General features: G+C 48.7%; 1 protein-coding gene across 9 annotated transcripts in view; it reads right to left on the bottom strand.

Moving 5' to 3' along the window:
• Nucleotides 1-2557: 2557 nt before the first annotated feature.
• TBC1D1 (TBC1 domain family member 1) overlaps nucleotides 2558-19325 on the bottom strand; it is a 205698-nt gene continuing 188930 nt past the window's right edge. For 8 of the 9 annotated variants that reach the window (XM_057729957.1, XM_057729960.1, XM_057729959.1 and 5 more), the window contains 3 exons: nucleotides 13123-13292; nucleotides 6668-6841; nucleotides 2558-3082 (listed from right to left, as the gene is read on the bottom strand). In XM_057729957.1, coding sequence (XP_057585940.1) covers nucleotides 2882-3082; nucleotides 6668-6841; nucleotides 13123-13292 — 545 coding nt within the window. In that variant the 3' untranslated portion in view covers nucleotides 2558-2881. Of the gene's footprint in view, nucleotides 3083-6667; nucleotides 6842-13122; nucleotides 13293-19325 lie in introns of those variants that run through there. The other variant, XM_057729965.1, reaches the window with a different exon arrangement.

Raw genomic sequence — 19325 nt, 5'->3', positions numbered from 1 at the left:
GCGTCGTATATTCTCAGCTGGAGGGCCTCTGTCAAGTGACTCACACAGGCTCGCTCTCATTCCGGCTAGGCAGGTTCCAGAATTAATTGTGGTGGTTGGTATTATGTCAGCTTGGTTAAGCCCAGGACTACCTTTCCCCGCATGCGTCCCCTTCCCTAGTGGTTCTAAGTTAGAATCCGCTTGAAGACATGCTTGTGCGATTTTTGGAAGATAAAGGGAAGCAAGGGCCACTTTCCTGAGCGTCCATCGCAGTCACGTGCGGTGACGGACAGACCTGAGGTGCTGCAGTCCCAGCCCTTCCTCGTTCTCCTCCGCTCCACCTCCAGCTCTTTTCCCCAAGTTCTGACCTTGAGTGATAACCTAGGGTGGCTCCATTCCCACCACCAGATACTGGCCGCTGACTCAGAGGGGGTCACTACGTGGCGGCCACAGCTGCCCCCACAGCCCCACGTGCCCCCTGCCCCGGCCCCCGTCAGCATCTGCGTGTCCCCTGCCTCTCAGGCGGGCCACCTGGGGACTTCTCTTGATCCGCACGCCTCCTTCTGCACCTTCACCCCTGCGGCTCCTCACACAGCAGTGCTTGCTCTCATTCCTGTGACAACTCCTGCATCTCAGAGCCCTCAGAGCAACTCTCCTCCCCAGGTTCCCCAACCAAAACACACACAAATCCCCCAGCGGACGCTGTTGCTCTATCTACGTGTAACTCCTCAGAGGGCCCCAAACCAAGTGTTCTGCACAGAAGCCGTTTTTGTACATGTTCTATGTCACAGTGTGCTTCCTGGGGGCTCAACGTCTTCGTCTAAGAGGGTACAAATTGTATCAAAAGACAGACAACCTCCAAGTGCACACACGTGCGTGTGCATATAGTTTTGTGTTAGAGGAAAACATAACAGGAGCTTTCTTAGTTTAAACACTTGCCTCTGTGAATCCTCAGGCAGTGATGTGAACTATGGCTTTCTCTGCCCCTGGCTACGGCACAGGCTGTGGCCACCGCCCTCTCTGCCCGGCACACCCTCACAACAGTGCCCACCGGCACGCACCATGGATGCGGCTGGTCTCAGCATCCCTCCTACGACCGCCCGCAGAGGTACTGCACTTGGGTAGCAATACTGGACACGCAAGACAATCCCTCAGAGACCTCACCGCTGGTTACGTAATGTTCTCACTCCGAGCCACAAGTGTTCACGGGGCAGCCCTTCACTCCCAGGATGAAAAGCAAAAACCCAACGTTTAAAAAAAGAAACAAAAAAACAAAAAAACACCATAAGAGTATGGGCATGAATTGTTTTATTGCTTTCTTGTTTTTTATTTAATGCAGTCGCTGTTTTTGAGTAATGGTAATAAGATGTCCAAAATTCAACATTATTAAACATTCAAACAGTAAAGGATGTGCAAAGAAGCCCTCAGATATTAATAACTCCTTTAAGTTATAGCTGGTGGAACAACTCAGGATAAAGGCTACTGGGCTTGTCATCACAGTTTATGACACAGGGAACAGCAAAGAGTCCCCAGTGTGAACCAACTGTTTAGGCACCAGGGGCAGCACGTGTGCCTCCTTTGGAAATGTCTGTGGCGATCTAGAAAGGCTCCAGATATGAAAACCCTTCCTTTCATCTCAGGCTTGAAAGAAATGCCCACCACGAAGGGTGTTGAAGAACTCCCCTGGAAGAGAAGTGGTTACGATGATAAAGACCAGAAATGGCCCTGCTGTCCAGGAAGCGAACGTGCCTGCACAGCCCCTCTCTAACCCACTGCCCGCTCCAGGAGATCACGGGAAACAGCCTCACACAGTGACCGGATGACACCAGGGCCCCTGGGAGTGGCCTTTTGCTGGCTAAAGGCACCGGGTCCTCACCATCCTGAGGGAGGGGGTCGCTGGGTTGTGAGTTATGTTCCAAACACACATCCCATCATGAAAACCTGCTCTTAGCTGCCATACATTTGATTCCATTTCAGGCAGAGAGTCGCAAGACTTTGAAAGCCCCAAAATGTCTCGGACCCCTGAGAGTCCTGACATGCTGGGCGACTTCGGCAAGGCATCCGATTCCCAAGGGGCGGAGACTCACAGGGACACAGGGCTGCGTTACATCACACCACAGCAAAAATAAATACACGACTCTCAACTATGGATATGAAACACAACGAAATAAATACCTCAGATGCTACACTGCAAGCTGCACACTAGCAATACGTGGCTGAGTGTAAAAACTGCTGATTTTCTCATAAAACATTTATCTACCATGACTGTGACCAATGCTCAAGGGCTAAGCAAAAAGCATATGAAAACTACTCTTAAAAGACGAACTTCATTAAAAACCAAGCACAGCGATCGAATTTGAGATGCCAAATTTAAATAAATCACTTCCGATTTTTCCCGGCAGTAAGGTGGGGTTTCCACCACTGCGCCCCTGCAGGTGATGCTGAGGGTGTAAGTCACACAAACCCTCTTTGGAAGAACGAAGGACCCACATCTTGCCCGAAGAATCATCACCTCCGGCCTCTCCAGCTTTTACAATCCCACAGTATTATGAATGCCCTTTACGGACACAGTGGTACTGAAAAAGGAAACAACAAAGAAACACAAAGGTGCATTTATTCGAGTCCATGCCGTCTAAATCTACTGGGTACAGTAATCAGGACCGGAGAGGGGACGAATTAGAACCTAAAAAACAACAACAAAAACACCGGGACATTCGCCCCCTGCACTGCGAGTCTCAGTTCGGAAGAACCCGCGTGCTGGCAAGCCAGTCTCCTCCCTGAGAAGCGCGTCACGCCCTGCTCTCCCTCCGCGTCCTCGTCTCTCTCAGCGAAGGCCTGGACAGTGTCAGGGCGGTGGCGTCGCCTGCCCTGGAGCTGTGCTCTGGCGGGTGCCGGCCGGCCGTCAGTCTCCCGCGGGCTCGGGCGGCACGGGGTCAGGCTCCGGGCCGCCCAGCTCTGCCGTCTGCCTCCGGAGCTGCTCCACTGTCTGCAGCAGGGCCGACCTCTCCAGCTCCAAGGCCAGGCTCGCCTGCTTCAGCTTGCTCTCGCTGGTCAGGAGCTTCTCAATGGTGGCTTCCAGGCTCTGGATCCTCCCATTCGCCACCTGCAGAAGAGAAGACGAGATGAGACTGGAACTGCCCGGGAGGCCGCAGGAGACCCACGCGTGCTCCCCGGTCCAGCCTGGGGCGCACTCGGGAGCCCTATTCCGGCAGACACATCTCTCTGTGTTTACCCTCAGGTCTGGCCACAAGATGAAGATGCCACCTCCCAGGCTCCCTCGCAGGCGGGCTGGGCCGCCCCAAGATCCTCCAGCATCTCTGGCCCCCGCTGTGGCTACTCTGGAGCCGCACGTGGAGACGGTGGCTTCCCCGTGCGGAGGGAGCCCGGTTCCCGAGTCACCCGCTACAGGAGGGCCGCTGTGACACGGCCGCAGGACGCCTCGTGGACACGAGGCGGAGCGTCTGCAGTGCTGAGCCTGGGGGGCCCCGCGCTGTTCCTGCAGCACAGGCTGGCCCACTGTGACTAATACACACATTTACACGTACAAACTGACTTCAGACAGAGCATCGGAGTGGCTTCTATGTGAAGGCGCACGCAGTAACAGCTCTCCGACCTGAACCTTTAACTTTCCCCACAGTGCAAGGCCGGGCATTTCCCCGGGAACATGTGGAGCGCTCAGGGCAGCCGCTCTGCTGAGAGGGTCACGTGTGTGGCCTCCCTGACCACAGACACCAGCAGTGTCCCCACTCCCCCCGTCTGCATCCTCAGCACACAATCAATGTCAGGCAGACCTTCCGGGTGCTTCTCTCTAGCAACTGACCCTCCTCCGATCTCTAGTCCCCTCGGGCGGGCTTCCCAGGCAACCGGTGAGCTGGCTGCAGGGAAGCGGAAGCCCACCTCGCCGTGCTGCCGTCCTGGGCCCCCTGGCCGGTGCCAGCTCTCCGCTGCATTCTCCAGTGCTCAGGCCCGGGGTCAGCAAGGCACGACTCCCGCTCGCTCATCCACCCAGCCCTCTACGTGTCCCCGTAGGTTTTAGGTGGGGAGAATGGTAGGTATTTTTCCCCTCATTTTCAAAACAAGGGAAACAGCTTTTTGAACATGATAACATTTGTGCTAGACAGACAATTCATGACTCTGGCTGTGACACTGCAACACTCAAAACAGAAAGAAAAAAGGACTGAGATCCCATGTTTGTCACCTAACCAGGCAGGGGGTGGTCACACTCAGTGGGTATGTCCAAGCAGTCCTCTCTGACCCTCACACTCCTCCCCACAGTCAAGGCTTGGGACGGGTCCCACCTCGTCCCCTCCAGGGACCACTCTTGCGGAAGGCCGCAGCACTCCCAGGGGTACTCCCAGCTTAGCAGTGAGCCGATCTGCACGGTCATTTACCGGTCGGCATGAACGTCAGGTCTCCTCCTCAATGAGACCGAAGCTGTCTCATGGAAGAAGGCAGACCTCACCCTGCATGTGCGCCTGGCCTCCCACAGCACTCAGCTCATGGACTCTCAGGGACGGGTAGTTGATTATCACGAAAAACGCATGCCCCTTATCATCTGGCAACATCAGACATGTCTATGCAATCGTCTTACGTACAATGCTCGACAAAAGAGGTTAGACGGTTTAGTCTCCAGCTGCTAGACGACATTTTTAACTGTTTAACAAGAAAATAAATGGGGCTTTGGTACGTCCAACAACTGTATGAATGGAACAAAGCCAGGAAACGGGTCAATTTTGATACTTTGGCAAAAAAAAAGATTTATGTTGGAAAATTAAGTATTGTATTGAAGACCTATCCCTGGACTCTGAAAACTGTTTTAAAAAACAGAAAAAAGGGAAAAGAGGTGCGAGTCTCCCAGAGCTAATGTGGTCTGGCTGAAAGTAATTCCACGGGACTCGGTAATGGGAAAACTAGATGCAGGTACCCACAAACGCAATCCCTAGCCCGACCCTCTGAGCGCAGCAGCGTCTGACAAGTTTTGGTGGCCTCTGGCACCCAGCACAGCTGGGACCGGCACAAGCTCTAGTCTCGCGTGATACCTCCAGACACGCAGAGCCACGTGGTCAAGAGAAAGCTCACTCCAAGGAGAACATCTGTCGTTACCGATAGCCGCTTGGTGCCGTTCCTGAGGCCTGCAGATGTCTGAGCAGCTTTTCACAACTCCCTCTCTCTACAAAAGGGGCCCAGGATCAGGGCAGCAGCACAAAATTACCTCCCCGCTTCATCATAAAAAAACCCACACGGGTATCAGCCTAATAACATAAACCTTTCATCAAGCACTATCCTAACGAGATGTGCTTCAAAGGCGAATCTGAGCTTTACGAGAAATGTTTCCATCCTGCTGTGCTGTTTGGAAGGCAGTTACAATGACACCGGCACTGCAGACCCTTACAAGCAAGATAAGGCTCTTCGTCCCCTGGTGCCTCCCCTTCAGTTACAGCTAACACGCCCTGGAGAAGTTGTACTCAAGCCTATTTTCAGTTAGGACAGCTCAACCTTAGGGAAAAAGAAGATAACTTCCGGAATATGACTGGTAGTCATGACTGGGTAAGGAAAGACTTCTTTGTTCCTCTACAGTCAATATCTACTGGGTTCTACGGGGGTAAAACCCCTGCTGGGAGCAATTCACTTTAGACCAGGGTTGAGTTACCGAGCTCCCAAACGCTGGCCTTTCTCCTTTCACTGCCAAGCTTGATTCTGCAAAGCAGTAACTTTCTATGCAGAAAAATAAGAGGCTCAGATCAGGGTGGAAAGCTGATGCTAAGGACAGCCCAATCACACCACAGAATACACATTCTGGAAAAAATACAAATTATTCTCCACAGCAAGCTGAAAAATAATTTTTTAAGACACCCCCCACCCCCACCCACTTCCTTAACAATGACAGCTTTACCACCCATTACGACATTTAAAAAGCAGACTGGATGGTTACTTTATTCCATCTGATTGGTAGAGGAGTCATGCTAAGCAGTAAGGTATCTTTTGTCCCTGTCACAGAGATGAGGGAATCAGAGCAGAGCAGGTGACGGTGTGGGTGACACTGGATCTGGCACGATCTGGGCCTCTGGACTGCACCTCCAGGCTTGCTCCCTCTCGCCCTCCTGCGTGCACGGGCTGGGTTTGCCTATCTACTGTATGTCCTCAACCACATGTATCCATGTTAAAATGGAAGCTTCCAGAGGGGAGAACTGTGTCCCTTCATGAACCGAATTTTGGTATTTGCGCCAGGGACTCACAACTCAGGATCACAGGCTCTGGTTCGCTGCTAGACAGATTCTGTGGCACTTTCCTCACTTGACAGCACTCCATGGACCCAGCTGGTTTCACTCCTGAAAGTGCATGCCTTTGACGGCGTTGTCATTACTCAAAGCCCAGTCGCTGGCTATTTGGCTAACAGTGCCACAGCACCCTGAACCCAGGTTCAGCTCTGGGTCTGTCTCCTGAAAGGGTAAGTGCAGAAACAGCCTCTCAGAAAGTTCCAGGACAGTCTGACCTTAGCAAAGGAAAATCTGTCTGCTCCCTAACAAAAAGAACAATTCTCCTGGCCTACCTTTGATCCCAACTACAAACAAACCAGGAGAGAAGGGGCCTACGGCCATGGGAAAACCCAGCCTGCTGGTGCCTCCGGTGAGTTAATGAACTACAACACACTCAAGGTGCAGAAGGCTCCCTTGTAAATATGCCCTACCTGCAGTTGTTCAAGGAGGTCAAGGTTCTGTTTGCGTAAGCTGCTGTTGGTTTTCTCTAATTTGTCCATTCTTTGGTTGTCACTGAGAGGAGAGGAGTCAATAAGTTCTTCCTGAAGCACGTGGTACTCAACTTCATAAGCTTGTAGCTGTTTAGAGATGTCCATCTCAAACACCTGCGACACACAAAAAGAGAAGTCATCAGGCGCTGAGAATGAGAAAAATCACACACACACTCTCTCACACACACGTGACCACGTTGACAGGTATCCACTAAGCACCTACTGTGTGCCTGATACCGCTAGTGATAAACAGGGAAAACTCTGCACTGAGAAGGGAATAATTTTACTTGGGAAGAGAGGATTTAAGAAGCATTTGGAAATAAACCGAAGGTAACTGTAAGTGTAGGTTTTTCAAAAGCCAAAACACCTTATGTTTTAAAATGCTTACAAGAGTTTATTTTTAATTCTTATTTCAGTACTTAGATCCTTTTTCTCTGAAAATTCTATTAGATTAGATACACCAACTATGGGTCAAAGAGAGAATAAAACAAAACAAAAGAATCACAGCCCTATATGCCCAGTCACCAGGTCAAAGTTTAATTATAGTTCAGTTGGGTTTTCAGAGTTACAAGAACAGCTAAGTAATGGAACTGTTTACTAAAAAACCCTACTCTGCACATAAGATATGCAGAAATGAGCCAAAACCCAAATGTCACCCACACAGATGAGTGAATACGAAACAATGCCTGAGCTGCCTTCCTTCCCATAATAGTAACAGTCATGAAAAAAACCACTCGTGTGAAAAACAACCCCAGAGTGCACAAGTGAGCGAGCTGTTCATGTCTGTACTTTCTCTCCACGAGTGAAGCGAGCTGGATGGAAGCCGGGCCCGGGGGGGGGGGGGGGGGGGGGGTGGTGGTCAGAAGGCAGAGGCAGCGGCCGCCCCGGGCCTGCAGCCCCAGCGTGGATCGGAGAATGCAGTCACCACATAAAAAAAGCCAGCACGATCAGAACACACATTTAGAGAATGAAATCAGTCTTTATAAGAGCAGAAACTGACTCTTCACAGCATTTCCTTAAGAAAGAAACTCCAACACAGTTAAGATCAATGAAAACCTCACTTCCCTTGACGGCACCCTGTTAGCACCCAAACACGAACGCGTCCTATCTTTCCCGAAATCTGTTTTCAAAAACCATTCCCAGCAATCTTATTCTCTTCCCCGAGAATAATTTTCCAGCTTCCTGGTTTTCAATGTAATTCAATGGCTAATACTAATTAGGCACAAAAGTCACTCTCAGCTGAAAAACCAACACACGCTGTATTTGTGATGGGCGTGCGTGTTTGTGTGTGGAGCTGACTGCACGGATCTGATTCTCTGCTGTCCCTCAGAGTGACCGTGAGCTCAGCAGGGATTATTGCCTCTATTCTACAGTCAAGAAAACGGACACAGAGGCTTTGAGTCAGCCCTTGAACAGGGGCTCGGCTGGTGACTCCCTGGGTGACCCTGAGCAAGTTACTTGACCGTCCCGGCCTCCGTCCCGGGGGGGATAACGCCTGTCTCCCAGCATCGCTGCAGGAATCACGAGTCGGTGCCCACTCAGCTCAGGGATCTGCTTCCACACAACTGTCGCGAAACCCCTCACACCCAACCTTGTGCTGCAGCAAGATGACAGAGGACGCCACACCATGGGCCTTCTGAATAGTGCAGAGTAAAGACCGCACACATTAAAACCAAGATGGCCATGGCATTGGTGTGTGATTATAAATAAATGTCACACACACACTTTTTTTTTTCTTCCACAGAAGTTTTTAAATGAGCTCTAACCTGGAAAACCTGGGGACGAAACCATTGGCCTTTGATCTAGACGGACGAACGGCCAAGGTTAATGGCTCTCAGCTGTGCACAGAGCACGGCACTCTCGCAGGCCCCCATTAATCCCTAGGAACCATCCCGGGTCACAGTCATCTCTGCTTAATTGCATCATTACCTCCTGGCTGCCAAAACACACACAGCCCTTGCAGCTGTGCCTGGGAATTTACCCCCGACCACAGCAGCATGTGGCTGGCGGTGACAGGAGCGCCCTGGTCCTCGAACGACGCTTTCTCACGTTGCTGTATATTCTTCGTAACCATAATTATAAATGGCTTCATGGTATTCTACCAACGCGACATATCAATAACTATGTTAATCCAGTCATCAAATGCTGGATATCTAGTTACTTGCAAGTTTTTTTTTTTTTTAATAAATGACAATGTTAAACATCCTCTTATGTACAGCTTTTCCCATATTTTGGATTATTTCCTAAGCATACATTCCAAGAAATGGGATTACTGAGTCAAAGGGTACAAACGCTTCACTGGCTCGTGACGTATATACTGCCGAACTGCTTCCCGAAGGGGGGTAATCGACACACAATGCCATCAGCAACCTAAGAATGTGGCAGATACAGGATGCCCTCGGCACTGGGTAACGGCACTGAAATGTTTCACTTGGCTGCTCTACAAAGGTAAAGCATAAATGTTACTTAAATCTAAATTATGCACGAAGCTAAATATCTTCCCAGATATTTGTTTGCGAGATGAGTCTCCTTCTTTAGTGAATTTGTTTATGTTCTTGGCACATCTGCTATTGGAGACGTAGTGTTTCTCTTTGCTGTCTGTGGACACTCTGTAATGAGGCCAACAACCCTGATGGCTGCAGAACTAGTCACATACTTTCCACCCTCCCCACCTCCAGACCCTTCCCCCGAGCCTGCTGGTCTCAGAGGCATACCAAGAGTAGGATGGTGGAGCATCTGCCCGGATATCAAAAATAAGGGGGCGCAGTGTCTGTAGTGAATTAAAAAAAAAAAAGCCAACTAAAACTTGGTCTGCTTTTTATTATCACCAAATGCAAGCAATTCTAAACAATGCCAGTGGTTAAAGCACTCCCCCTCTCCATACCTCCACCCTCTTGGTACAGCACTGATTGGCCTTTTAAAAAACTAATTTTCAACTGCACAAGCTGCCCGAGCAGCGAGGGCTCCTCCCAAGGCAGAAGGGGCACCCTCGCCACTGTGATTCTGAGGAGCATCTTTTGAACAAAGGAACTTTGTTAAGATTCTGGTTTCTCTCCTACAAGCTCAACTAGAACAGAGACTTGTCTGGTGTGCTTACAATGAAGTCGCCCACAGCAGAGCTTTCCAAGGTGCCCCTGGGTGTGTGTGGATCCCCTGGGGATCTTGCTGAAATGCAGATTCTGACTCAGCAGGGCTGCAGTGCGGGGACCCAGATTCTGCGTTGAGTTCCTATATGATACGATGATGGTGCTGGTCCCGGGCCCCACTTGGAGCAGGGCCCAGAGGACGTTGAAAACGAGCTATCTGCCCCGTCCTCCAGGGCCCCCTTCACCTGCTCTCTTCCTGACGCTGACCTGAGGCTGCACAGGCACACCACACTCGCTGTGGTGAGACGACCCTGACCTCCCTTCTCTTCCTCTCTGTTTATTCCCAGGGCTTCCCCCTTCTTGTGAGGGGATTTTTAAGGCTTACATTCAACTGACAGTTAAGTCACACTGAGGAGCTGCCGCAGAGCCTCAGAGACCCTTGTCTCCGTGCCCTGGACCCTGTCAACTCTGGGCTTGCCCCCCGGTGGCGGCTCGCAGCCTGTCCGTGTTGGGCGGGAGCTCCAGGGCCCTGTCCTTAGGGACTCACCCCACCCTGGATGCAGACTGTGTTCCAGCTGCTCAAGCGGAGGCTTCCACAGAGAGCATGTAATGAAACGACGCCTGGCTATCACAGAGGTCCACCCAGGCTCCATCCTTCCACTCTCAGCTGCATGCAAAGAGTGCACTATCACTTCCACTCTGTGGGCTCTCCGAAGCTACAGAGAAATTGTGCTGCACCTCAGGCCTCTCTCTAAGCAGAAGTTGAGACTAGAGCACCCTCTGCAGGGAGGGGAGGGGGCAGCGAGAAGGCAGGAAGCCTGACAGCTCGCAGAGGTCAAGTTCCAGATGGAACACGTGGGAGGGAAGGAGGGCAGAGAGCTGCCTGGCCTTGGGTCTTGTTTCCCGGGGAGACCTGTGGCAGGCTGAAAACCTGGACCTCAGATGTAGATGCTGTGTCTTACTTCCAATCCCCGTGCCTCCCCCCAGGAAAGCTGAACCTGTGCCTAGAATTTCTCTCTCGCTCTTTGCACGTACTGTAATCGGGGCTCAGCTGACTACAGCCTGTGGACCAAGGCTGTCCCACTGCATGCTTTGCAAATAAAGCTTTATTGCAACACAGTCACTTCATTCCAACAAATACCAGGTCTGGTGGCTTTCATGCTGCGGAGGCTGAGCTGACCTCAAGTGACCTTATGGCCCACAAAGCCTGAAACACTTCCTCTCTGGCCCTCTGCAGAAAAGGCCCAGGTGAACTCAACTCCCTCACCTCTGCCCTGCAGACCTGCTCACTGCTCACTCCCTGCATGGCCCGCTCCTGCAGCCCTTGCACACACACCACTGGAGCTCCGACCACGCTTGCAATTATTGGGTCGCATACTCCTTTTCTGCACAGTGTGGGCTCTGGTGGCCCAGAGCACATTACACTCTTAGCTCTGCCACCTCACACAGGGTGTGGGGCATCTACTCCCTCCGGGCCCCAGAGCTGTTAAGGCGCCAATGGAATAAAGGATACCAAGTTCAAAACGGATGCCTGAAACAACTCAGGCACACACACAACTGTCTTCTCTCACCGCTGTGTCCACTGCTAGTCTCTCAACATTAAAGAGCACCGTCACATCCTCAGTAAGTATCCTTTACAGACGAGGGGAGGAAAACAGGATTGTTTTCTGGGGCTCAACAGCCAAAAGGTAACAACACTGGTGAGGCTGCCTGCCTTTTAGCCAGGCCCCAGGTGCCAGGTCAAGGCGCTCACGGCGCAGACTTGGGTTTAAAGCACCAAGGCTCTCGCATCTGCCCCTGCAGCCAAAAAACGTAAGTACATGCAATGAAAGCTCCAAAAGGGAGTAAATGCATGGAAATGTCAGAAAGTAAAGAATCAAAGGGTGGAGAATTCAGTCTTAATATACAGGTACAATACAGAGAAACTCTGATTAAACGACACCTGGAGGCACGTGGTGGAGCTGAGTAACTGCTAACGCGTTTGAGGTGAGTGGGCCCTCGTCTGAAACCCTACCTTCCCGCTTCTCGGCAGGGTGACGGAGGGCCAGTCAGGTGAGCACTCTGAACCCTAGGTTGCTTGTGGGTTAAAACCACTTGTCCTCTCAGGAATGCGGTCCTGACTGAATGAGATCAGGTGTGTATACGCAGTCATACAGAAACTGTAAAAAGCAGGGCGTCAACAAGCCAGGGCTATTCACAGACAGGGAGGCACCAGGCAAGTAAAAGCCTCTCAACTAACTGAAGAAGAAAGTGCAGTGACAAAAAGAGCTGCTCCTTCACGCAAGCAAATGAAATGTGCAGACACCCAAAGTGGCACCCGGACGAAACCCCCTCCCTCTTCCAGGCCAGACCTGCCTCCTTTTCTGGGCTCAGCACCTGAGGGGCAGCAAAGGAAACGACAAGCTGCTGCCTGCAGGTGAAACCCACCACCCCCGGGCTCTCAGAAGCCCTCAGAAGGACTTTTTAAAAACAGAGCTTTATTCCACTATTTGCTTTCACCAAATTGCTCCATATTTTCATTACATTTGGAGCAGGTGAGGTAAGTTCTAGGCTCGTGAGAGGCCCGACTGCTGCGTCTGTGGCGCCCACCGCAGAGATGCCTTCTGAAGCACTCGGCCAGCCAGCCTCCAGACCCTCCCAAGGGTGACCTCACCCTCTGCCAGGCAGCTCAGTCCTGCATGGTCAGCAATCATTACTGGAAGAGTCTTCCTGATACAGAGTCAAAATCTGCTCCCATTCCTAACCCAGACCATTTAACAGCTGGTCGAGCTGCAACTCCAGGATCACCGCGCCCTCAGCCCCTCACATTTCAGAGAGTGGTACATGCATACACGCAGTCCTACTGTATACAGAAACCAGAGGGACTGGAACCACAGGTGTGGAATTGAATTCTATTAAAAAAACAACACACCCCAGAACAAACTTATAGAATATACACTCTTCATCACAACTTTGTATCCAGTTATTTTTAGAAAATTCCAATTAATGCCATTTCAGCACAAAAATCAAGGCACTCATTTTACAAAAGCCTAAGTTCAGTAAAAATGTATGTATTTAAGAACAAATGCCAAGGGGTGAAGCCTCTTCACTGCAAGAAAATACTGATAATCTGTGCTGGCTGTCACACCTACAACTCACAGCACGTGCACACTCAGACACTGGTTTCATCTTGGAACAGGGATTCGACACAAACTGATAGGAAACAGCTCCTGCTCAAAAAAAAAAAAAAAAAAAAAAAAAAAACGGGAAATTCAGCTTCTGCATACCCAGGATTGCTGGAGCACTTGGAAGGTCCAGACTGAACCATACCTGACTGATGGTCTTTTCCATCTGCACCAAGCCCAGGTTGGGGAGCGTGCTTTTTATAAAGTCAACTATGGTTTCTAGGTTTTCATGTTGCAGAATCAAGGGCTTATGGCTTCCCAACAGGCTTAAAGCCACTTTAAATATGACCTCTGATCCCTGAAGAAAGATCATATCTGGGAAAAGAGAAAAGCAGAAAGTTAAGCCGGACCAGATTCTGATGAAATGGTACTCCATTCCTCTTCACACACATTGAAGAGCAGGACAGTGGGAAATGCAACCCCAAATTATAAGATCCTGGTATTTCAGATAGGCTTGTCAAGACAATACAGCAAATTAAAATATTAATTAATGTATGTATGTAAACATACTGCTAAAATTTTATCACAGGTACAGATAAATCTTTTTTTCACTCCGAAAAATACATTAAATTCAAACATCCTTCAAAAGTTGAACTGTGAAAAAGAAAACTTTTCATTAGTCTATTGTGCCAGGAATTCTCTGGATTTCAAAGCAGTTATTACTAAAACATATGTTTTTATGAGTAAAACAAAGATGTGTATAAATATCCTAATTTCTGATGCTCTAAGCAAAAAACTTCTGTTTCCTTTGCTTTGAAATAAGGGGTTGAATTAAAAGATCTCTAGAAACTGTAAAAAGCCTGCGCCACTGCAAAAGTACATTACTCAATACTTACAAGTATACTGAATTTTAGCATAATAATGGAATAAAAAGATTTTTTCCCTCTGAAGAATCCAAAGAACTTTATTAGCGTTATTTTCTAGTTCTTGCCATTTTTTACCTTGGAACGGCTGGCAAATGTTAACAATCCCCACATCGACTGTGCACAGGGAGAGGGCAGGCAAGTGGCCCCGCAGCCAGGCCAGGCCAGCCCAGCCCTGGCTCCACCTTTCTCAGAGCTGAAGCCATTCAGAATGAGACTCTAATGTCCTGGGGCTCAAGCACAGCCCTGGTAACTAATTGTTGGGTGATTAAATTTGGAAAAGTGTCCTAACAACTGGCATAATAACGTTAAGAAGAAATACATATTTTAAAAGATGAGAGCATAAATCTAATTAGAGGCAACTGTCAATTTTCTCTCTTTTTTTTTTTTTGGGTGCAGAATGGAAGAGACAAAGAAGCTGTACACTCCATCAAGCCAAGGAAGACAGAAGCAGGTGAGAGGGAGCATTCCCAGCCTGTGCCTCTCTGGGTGGTTTAGTGTGATGAGATGTCAAAGCCATTAAGAAACAAGCCACTGAGTGCAGGCTGGATGCTGCTGTGCAGATGGGAGAGGTGTCCCGGGGTGGCTGTGGACATCACAAGGAAGACACCCAGGCACCGGCTGGCCAGGTTAGCCCTGGAGATGCTCCGAGACCATCATATGAGCAGACTTGGTGCCAGGCTGGGTGCAGCCCTGCAGGCAGCCACTCTCATGGAGCCCAGGGCTACACTGCTCCCACAACTTCAAACTGCTCCTGCTTCAGGGCAGTGCCAGGAAACTGAAAAGGATGGATGCTGCCTCCTCCTTAGGTCTGGCTGCAGAAGATGGGAAGATAAATTAGAGGACCAATCACATCTTTGAAATCTGAGTTTCTTAGGGGAGATGGTACATGTATTGAGGCAGCGCTATGGAAGAATATTCCTGTGAAATGTCTGATTTATAAAATATACAGTCTACCCATATAATTCACCACTACAGAAAATATAAAGATCTAAAACTGCACTATAACTAAGACATATTTTTAAACAGAAATGATGTTTCCAAAAAAGAAGTAAATTTGAAGTTTCTTTGGTTTAGACAGTAAGACTTCCTTTCAATGTATGAACATTTATAGCTGAATAAAAACTGATGGCATCTATCAGAATCAATATCAAGGCATTCTCTGCAGGGTTTCTGGGGAGTGGACTGCATTACCAGACCAATGACTTGCTATACAGCTCAGAATCCTCAGTCTTTGGGGCAAGTACCTTAAATTTAGATATATACCCACATCTAAGCCAGATAAATAACAACTCTTATGAGCATAATCAAATATACCGTCCACATCAGCAGTATTAAGATTAACACCGGTCTTCCAAGTTTTATTCCTTTAGGATCTTGGTTTTTCTAACAAACCTACTTATTAGCAGAGTGCTTCCTGTGATTCTAAACTTTTCCAAACTGTATGAAGAAAACAAAGGGAAATTCGGAGAGGTGTTTCTTTTTCTCTCTTTTTGGTACCTCAAAACCAAAACAAAATACAAAAGGGAAGAAAATGCCCCAAGGAAAGGTGGCTGCCGAACCCAGCCTTGAAGTCAGGGAGTAATACTGCTGAGCAGAAGGAAAAGAAGGTGGAAGCGCAGCGAGGTGTGAAAGCACACAGCGTGTGCAGGAGCCTGAAAGAATAGGTAGGGCAGGAGCCCTGGCCGTGGGGCCAGATCGCCAGGGGCCAGGCCACTCTAGCTTTGCCAGCGCGCACACACCAGGAGCGCAGAAGGCTTTCTCTTCCTCTTTCCTGAGTAGGTCAGCGCATTCCTTGCTTAGGAGATGATGCCAATGGGACCCTGGTTATGGGTCTGAGCCTTGCAAGGAAGGGCTGGTTAGCTTTAGACAGAGACAAGCCACCTTTTAAGAGCCGCTGACAAGACCATGCTGATTCCCAGCAGCAGACACCCCCGTGCGTGCTGCCAGCGGCAAGATGCCCGACTCGCCAGCACTCCTGGAGGCCCGCCCCAGGTGCCCAGCCTGAAGACGAGCCGGCCAGTGGTCTGCACCAGTGAGGCTGGGAGAGCTCAGCCCCAGAAGCTTCTGTTAGACTAAGGAGGCTTCAAATAAGGATTTCCTTTGGGGACACAATTGAGGAACGTGTCTGAAGGGTAGAAGGAAGGACCCCTCTAAGCTTTGCTGGGAGGAAGGACCTCCTACATTTATCTGACTACACTTAGGGGCAACACCTGTATCCCTTAAAGGTAATTAGCATCTCTTTCTCCCTCTGGAGATTTTAAAAATTAAGTAACTTTTAAATAACAGTAAAGAAAAATGTTACCTATACACCCACTGCCCCAACCCAATTACTGTCATTTTTGCCCATTTCCCAATCCCTATACATTTACACACTAGAATTTATTAAAAAATAAAATAAAACAATAATCTCCTTGGAAAAGTGAGTTGATTTCCCACTGCACAAGGAAGTGAGCCGCTAAGCCTTTCAGCAGCGCGGCAGGAGCCCAGCTCACAGCCCTGTGGCCAACTTTCCTTTCTTCTCTCCTTTTGTAAGCCAACCTAGAAACAGGCAAAGGGGGAACCTTAAATTCAGCTGACTCCACCACTTTGCGAACTCTTTGCTGAGAACACCACAAATAACTACTTTGCTTAGAAGACACTTCAGCAGCCCTGTTATCGTGTCAGCGTGTATGGGAACTCCGAGACTCCCCACGATATAACAAGTGCGATTTTTGCCTAGCGGGGAAAATGATCACGGCAAAGCACACGGCCAGTAGGTGAACTTATCCTGCATCTCTCTTCCAGCCACCTCAGTCTCTGTCAAGGGCAATCCCCTCCTGAACTTTCTCTGGGAGGCTGTAGTCCTCCAGCCGTGACACCCCCACATTCCTACCAGGAACGGGCAGGAGGGAGATGAGGGATGATGACAGCCTTGCAGTAAAATAACAGCACAGATTTTGCAGAGACTCACTTCATCACCACTGTGTCACATTGCCCTGAAGAGCCGTTTTTCTTGCCCATCCAAACAATCTTATTTTCCAGTCTATTTTAGTCTGAAGCCTCTCAGAATCCTTCCCTACATTACAGGTGGCTTCTGTGTTTTTGCCAAACTCTCGGTTTTTTATATTCCGCCTCCTCTCTCATCTACTTGGCAGCACGTCCTATAGAAAACATCAGGAGCCTAATAATAGCACAGCCGCCACCTCCAGCAGGAGCAAGGCAGGTCCTATTTTTCAGATTTTCCCCCCCTCAAAGGTAGACATTAGAACGTGAACAGAAAATGCATCTCTCCCAGGACCCCTCTACAGCCAAACTGGAAAAATATAGGAGGAGGTTATTTTACATTACGTGACACTCAGATAAAAGGACTGACATCCAGAAAAGTGTGAATAATCACCACGTAAAGGTCGAGGCACAGGCATCATTGGCAGCTGTCTCTCCAAGCAGCATATACTTAGTCCGAGGTAAGCTATTTATCTATATGTGAGCTACACTGATTGCAAGCTGAGAATCCATTGCTTACATATAAAATAGTGAAAAGTTAACAAAAGTCCATGTGTTTTTAGGTTTTATCCAGGCCTAAAGGCCTATAATGAAATGGGCCTCAGGCCTAAAAAGCCTACAGTGTATGAATGGCAGGCTTTGGGATGTAAAACCAAGCTACCCACCAATGTGGCACTAAGTCACCACTGGTAAATATAGAAATGGTTTTTAGAAAATCTGTCGTTTCTATGGACCTTACTAATAAAATGGCTCACTTTTAAGTACTGACAGATGGAATGACATCACAACACAGTGCTGCCTTGAGTCCCCACGTCCTGCCTGTAATCTCGGAAGCCCTGAGCCCTAGCCAGCTGGACACGAACACAGTGAGTGCAGCGGGGGTCTCTGGGCTCCAGGACTCACGGAGACCGGCATCGTTGTGCATCCGGTACAAGAAACTCCAAGACCCACCTCTGACTACATAATACCGAGAAGAAGACCCTGCTTCTACTGGCTGCAGCTTTACTTCTGAAGTCATCAGGGTGAGCACTGGAGTTCTGAATATTCTGCAGCAGAAGGGCTGTCATCTCCAAAGCGGATTCTGGTTGTTGTTAATGCCTCTTACTCACTTCTGCAGTGAGGACAGAGCTTCTCCCCCAGAGCTTTACGGCCCCAGAGCCCAAAACACTGTGCAGCGGCAGCTTCCCAGCCTGCAGGTGGGGCAGTGACCCTCAGTGCTGACCTTTCGGCCCTTCCTGCTCAGCCCCCTCTGCAGAGTTTTCTTCAGAAATGGTGTAATTCGATGCTTGAACTGTTTTCAAACCAACTAATAACACTCCCTTCTCCCTCTTTCAATCTTCACTCCTGTTACCCTTTTGAAAAAATACAGCAAAGAATCAGGAGAAAAAGTTAAGCAGACTAATAATATTTTTTTAATTTACAGAGTAAGAAAAGTAAAAAACACAAATGTTTGGCAAGAAAGACTGAAGCCTACAGCTATCTCGTAGTTTCTGTGACTTTTTTGGTAAACTAAGCAATTTTGAGGACTTTTTAAAAAAAAAACTATGGTATAAAACCTTCATGAAATCTCACTAATGATTTGTTTAACCAGGAAGAGAGTTTAGTATCAATTATTTTCAGTACTTATTTTTTTTTTAGGGACAGAAAATAAAAATCAATTTGGGAAGGTAGTTACACAAAATGGGGAAGAGTAGTGAATATTTTAAGAACATAGATTCTTCTAGTAAAGCCAAATGGGAAATTCTTTAAAAGTTCTTGTGGACAGGAGTAAATGATGATAAAAATCTAGTACTCTGGGGGGAAGGGGAGGAGAGAAGACGACTCAATGCCCACTTAAAAAGCAAATTTTAGGATTTCTAGAATCTAGATATACACGTGGTCTGCCCACAGCTGCCTAAAGTATTGCTCTCTTTTGTGAACATTCCCTTTAAGATGCTCTCTAATTCTAAAAACAAATCTTAAAAAGTATAAAAAGAGTGCAGGTTTTTAAGCTACCAAGTGACTCAACATAACTGGCACGTTAAAACCACTTGGTACGTGACGATTTTTGAACACCCTCTTCCTCCACAGGAAAGAGAGAAAACAAACCTGAACTGTCAGAATTACTCCTTCACCCTGAGACAGGGCAAGCGCACCGCACAAGGGCTGACGGCTCACGGCACATCACTCGGCTCCCTCTCTGCTGCGGCAAGGCAGTCTTTGACATTTTTTAATTCTTAGTTTTTTAAATTGAAGTGTAACTGACAAGGCAGTTTTGAGACTTTGCACATGAACGCTTATTTAACTGTGACAATCTTCTCGAAAAGTGAATCAAGAAAACGGCAGATGGTTTGAAAGGTGACCCACCTACAGTTACGGGGGCACAGAAGCGGGAAGACAAGGCAGGGGGCACGTGAGGATGGACCGTGAGTCAGCGACACAGAGGTGCCTTCAAGAGCACAACGGCTGAGGACGTGAAGGGTCAAGGGTAGGAGAAGAGGAGAGCGAGGAGGAAGAGATG

Source organism: Hippopotamus amphibius, chromosome 3 (genome assembly GCF_030028045.1).
Source record: "Hippopotamus amphibius kiboko isolate mHipAmp2 chromosome 3, mHipAmp2.hap2, whole genome shotgun sequence".
NCBI lineage: Eukaryota > Metazoa > Chordata > Mammalia > Artiodactyla > Hippopotamidae > Hippopotamus > Hippopotamus amphibius.
The sequence above is the reverse complement of the archived record's forward strand: the minus strand, read 5'-3'. Positions and strand labels throughout refer to the sequence as shown.